Raw genomic sequence first — 5,000 nt, forward strand, 5'->3', positions numbered from 1 at the left:
CCATGCTGGGTAACAGAGGTAGCAGAATAAGTATGTCAGTATGAAGGGGAAAAATTATCTGATCATTCTAATTTCAAACTCAATTTCTTCTTCAGACTGATTTGTTGGATAAGCTAGCTCCCAAAGCTGTCTAAAGATGGGAATTTGTTCATTGGGGGCTATGAGTTCTATAACTTTTTCATAAGGCAGAACAAGTGCTGCTTCTGCCTTTACGGTGGGACTGGGATCGTTTGTCACACGTGAACGCACCATTTCAAACAACTTTCCCCAGTCTGCTGTGCTTGCAGGCAGCACAACTTGCAAGGTCTGGGAATCCTCATCTGTTTCTGTGTCCTCCTCTTGGTTTCTCAAATCATGACTCTTGTTACCTTCAAATATAGTAAGTCCATCAAGATGATTCACCACAGGTCCTGTAAGCACCTCCTGACCCATGTCAAACTGGCCATCTAAAACCATTTCTACTTGAGTGGTAAATAATTCATCATTCTCTAAAAGATTGTTGGCAACATTCGCAGCTGCAATCTGGTCCTCATCATATTCATTCAGAATACGAAGTTCATGCGGTTCCTGTTTAAATCTTTTTACCGAGTCTATTTTTGTAGTGCGGATTGTAGAACGGTACTCTTTTCCTGCAAGTCGTGCAAACTTTTCGAGCTTCTGTCGATGCATAAGTTTGTCATTTCCCTTTAAGTCTTGGAACTGGTTCTTTCTGTTTCTTTTGTTCCTTTGTAAAATGTGTTCCAGGATTTCTGACTTCTCTTCTTGGGTATCTTCATCAGAATGTGAATGTTCATAATAATACACAACACTAATTTTTCCTGTGAAATCACATGTGTCTTTGTCAAAATCTTGATATACTTTCATCCTTGCAAAACAAAGGCAAGGCTGAATCTTGTGTATCCAATTATGCTTGTCTGAATACTCTTGTTTGGCAGCTTTTCTTGCTGCAGCTGTGCGAAGATGATGAAATCTATGGCACACTAATAACCTCTCTGTTCTGTGCGATTTTCTTCTTCTAACATCACAGGTAAACCTTACTTTATACTTATCTTCTTCCTCTGCTAACCACTGAGTAAAAGCTCTCTCATCCTTAAATTCTACATTTTTGCTAGCCATGGAAAACTTATGAGCTATCTGCCAATGTCTCTGTAATTCAGTAAGCTTAAAGAAGGAAGAATCACATCTCTGAAAATGACAAGAAAACATTCTTGTCAACTTGAATTTCTTGTTTTTACATTCCTTGTTTCTGACATGTGTTTGATAACCCAACTCTGACAGGAAGTTACGCCTACACAACTTGCATTTGTACTCAAATTTTCCCTTCTCAGTGAAGTCTTTTCCAACAGTAACAAGCTCCCAGTCTTCATCATCATCACCTGTTATTATCCTGTCATCATCGGAATCTATGGGTTCTTTCTTAATGTAAGTAGTTTCTTCCTTTTCACTTCTGTGAATGCTTTTGATATGTACAGTTAGATCTTGTTTCTCAAGGAACTGCTCTTGACAATACTGGCATGTAAATTCTTCCCCATGATTTTGTTTCTTATCACTATTTGAGAAGAGTAACAGGGTTTCTTTTTGGCCTAAAATATTATTATATTCATTTCTGGTTGTTTGAATGTTCCTTTGTGAAGTTTCTAACAATGTACCATCTTCTGCTACATAAAGGACTGTCTCACCATTCCCAATTATTCCAGTCTCTAATGCTCTACATTCCTCTACTGTGATTGTTGGTGGGTCTTTTTCTGATTCCTGGTCTTCAGGTAATGTACAATTTGCAGTAACACTTTCTGGGAAAGTTGGCGTTTCCTCCAAACCTTTTGTTGGAGTTATAAGAAGAGAAAGGTCTTGTAACCCCTCTGTCTTACCAACATGAGGTTTCATTGTAACAGTTACCAATGGCTGCTGAGTTGACTTTTGTGGGGGGTTGATTGTTGGTAACTCAAACTGAGGTGTGTGAGGGAATACTGGACTGTTTGGAGGAGAACTGCTTCTGATAATCATTATACCCTCCCCACTGTGGTGTTTCTGGATATGTTTAGCTAACTGGTCTTGGTTTTTGAAAATGGCTCCACAATCTTCACCTGGACACTCATGAAAAGTATTTATTTCATTACTTTCTATTGGTTTAGGACTACTATCTAATACAGCACTCTGTTCAGAGATTACATCATTCTTATATTTTTGCTCACAGAATGCAAGGTGTATGGCTGCTCCCCGTTTGTCCTTGCACTTCTGACCACAGTATTGACAACTGACTGGCTGTTTCTTGCTGCTTCCCACGTTGCACTGATGCCCCTGTAAACTGGCCCGTGTAGCAAAATGCTCCCCACACTCTGAACATGGTAGTGGCTGCTTGGTGCTGGCGATAAGCCCTGAATCATCTTCCTTGGCAGACACTTCTCTAGATTTCTCTTCATCTTCCTTAGGTGCAATGCGCTTAGTGACATTTGTGACCTTTGACCTCCTTGATCTCTGCTTGGCTACACTGTGAGCATCACCAAAATGAAGAACCAACTTTTGCTTTGAGGGAAAAGTTGCCTGACAAAGGGCACACTTTACCATGCTTTTCTGAACACCAATCCTGTAAAAGAAAGAGATAAAAAGATACATGTATATAAAATTCACTTATATGAATGTTTTATAACCTACTTCCTATATTAAAGCAAAATACTCATACTTTAAACCAAATAAACTTGTATTTTATCACACAATAGCAACAACTTCAAGGTAAACAGTCTTTACAATTGCACAACCAGTATCTCCTTTTTGAATGGTGATAAAAATGACTAATTGTTTTTAACTTGTAAAATAAAAAACAAGACTTTGAAAGTTACATGTTTTAGTAATGTATATTTCTGAAACACTAAATCTTTTTGTTTTCTGTTCAATTAAGATATTTCAAGTTCTTTGTTATCATTACTGATTTACCAAAATGAAGAATCTTCATAGTTTGGAAAAAAAAAAAAATGCGTTTAAAATCTCTTTTTTTAATAACATCTTAGAATCATTTAGTCCACTAAAGAAATGGGACCCTTCTAACCCTTAATATTTTTGAAATAGAAAAAAATTTAATTTTACGGGGTAGCTTTGGTTCTTTTTTAGGGTGGAATTTAAAGGGACCCTTTAAAATTGCATTGGGGTTGATGTGAAGGTTTTCCCCGTTCATTTCATAGGTTTAAGGGGAAAAAATTTTAAACCAAAAAAACAAAACTCAAACCCCATTTTATTTTGTTGGGTGTGTGTGTGTGTGTGGGGGTGTTGGGGTGTGTGTTGGTGTGTGTGTGTGGTTTTGTGTGTTGTGTGTTTGTGGTTGTGTTGTTTGTGTTGTTGTATGTGTTTGTGTGTGTTTGTTGTGTGTTTGTTGTGTGTGTTTGGTTTTGTGGGTTGTGGGTTTTGTGTTTGTTGTGTGGTTTTGTTGTTTTGGTTTTTGTGTTGTGTGTGTTGGGGGTGTTGGGGTTTGTGTGTGTGGGGTTTGTTTTGGGTGTGTGTGTGTTGTTTTGGGGGTTGTGGTTTGTGTGTGGGGTTGTGTGTGTGGTGTGTGTGTTGTGTGGTGTGTGTGTCTTTTTGTGGGTGTTGGTGTGTGTGTGTTGTGTTTGTGGGGTGTTGTGTGTGGGGTGTTGGGGTGTGTGTGTTTTTGTGGTGTGTGTTTGTGTGGTGTGGTTTGTTGTGGGGTTTTGTTGTGTTGTTTGTGGGTGTGTGTGTTGTGGTGTTTGTGGGGGTTGTGTGGGGTGGTGTGTGTGTTGTGGTGGGGGTTTTTGGTTGTTGGGTTTTGTGTTGTGTGTTTGTGTGTTTGGTGTGTGGGTTGTGTTTGTGGGGGGTTTGTGGGTGTGTGGTTTTTTGTGGGTGTGTGTGTGTGTGGTTGTGTGTGTGTGGTGTTGTGGGGGTTTTTGGGTTGTGTGGTTTGTGTTTGTGTTGTGGGGGGGGTGGTGTGTGTTGTGTGTGTGTGTGTGTGTGGTGTGTTTGTGTGTGTGTGTTGTGGTGTGTGTGGGTTTTTGTGTGTGTGTGTTGTGTTGTTGTGGTTTGTGTTGTGTGTGTTGTGGGTTTTGTGTTTTGTGGTTGTTTGTGTGGTTGGTTGTGTGGTGTTGTTTTGTGGGGGTGGTTGTGTTGTTGTTGGGGTGTTTGTGGTGTGGTGTGTTGTGTTTTGTGTGTGGTGTTTGTGTGTGTGTGGTTGTGGTGTGTGTGTTTGTTTGTGTGTGGTTGTGTTTGTTGTGTGTGTTTGTGTGTGGTGGTGTTGGTGGTGTGGGGTGTTGGGTGTGTGTGTTTTTTTGTGTTGTGTGTGTTGGTTTGTGTTGGTGGTTGTGTGTGTTGTGTGTGTGTGGTTGTGTGTGTTGTGTGTGTTTGTGTGTGTGTGGTTTGTGTTGTGTTGGTGTTGTTTTGGTGTGTGTTGGTTGTGTGTGTGTGTTGTGGTGTGTGTGTTGTGTGTTGTGTGTGTTTTGTGGTGTTGGGGTTGTGTTGGTGTGTGTGTGTGTGTGTGTGGTTTTTGTGTGTGTGTTGTGTTGTGTGTTGGTGTGTTTGGTGTGGGTGTTTGTGTGTGTGGGTTGTGTTTGGTTTGGGGTTGTGTTTGTGGGGGGTGTTGTTGTGTTGTTTGTTGTGTGTGTGTTTGTTGTGTTGTTGTTGTTGGGTGGGTTTTGTTTTGTGTGGTTTGTTTGTGTGGTGTTTGGTGTTGTGTGTGTGTTGTGTGTGTGTGTTTTGTTGGTGTTTGGGGTGTTTGTTGGTGTGGTGTTGGGGGTGTTGGTGTGTTTGTGTTGTGGGTTGTGTGGTGTTTTGTGTGTGTTGTTTTTTTGGGGTGTGTGTGTGTGTTGTGTGTGTTTTGTTGGGTGTGTGTTTTGGGTTGTGTGGTGTTTTTGGTGTGTGTTTTTGTGTGTGTGGTGTGTTGTTTTGGTGGGTGTGTTGTTGTGTGTGGTTTGTGTGTGGTGTGTTGTGTGTTGTGTGTGTGGTTGTGTGTGGTGTGTTGGTGTTTTTGTGTTGTTTGTGGGGGGTGTGGTTTTTTGTGTGTG

At 40.6% G+C, this 5,000-nt stretch overlaps 1 protein-coding gene across 2 annotated transcripts in view; it reads right to left on the reverse strand.

Annotated features, from left to right (window-relative positions):
- LOC147472295 (uncharacterized) overlaps positions 1–5,000 on the reverse strand; it is a 10,202-nt gene that overhangs the window by 694 nt on the left and 4,508 nt on the right. For both annotated transcript variants that reach the window (XM_086548724.1, XM_086548725.1), the window contains exon 2: positions 1–2,584. This exon is cut by the window's left edge and continues 694 nt beyond it. In XM_086548724.1, the coding sequence (XP_086404850.1) occupies positions 55–2,565 (2,511 nt within the window). In that variant the 5' untranslated portion in view covers positions 2,566–2,584 and the 3' untranslated portion in view covers positions 1–54. The remainder of the gene's footprint in view (positions 2,585–5,000) is intronic.

Source organism: Penaeus japonicus, unplaced genomic scaffold (assembly GCF_977035675.1).
Source record: "Penaeus japonicus unplaced genomic scaffold, GWHDUDI00000001_assembly GWHDUDI00000002, whole genome shotgun sequence".
NCBI classification, from domain to species: Eukaryota; Metazoa; Arthropoda; class Malacostraca; order Decapoda; family Penaeidae; genus Penaeus; species Penaeus japonicus.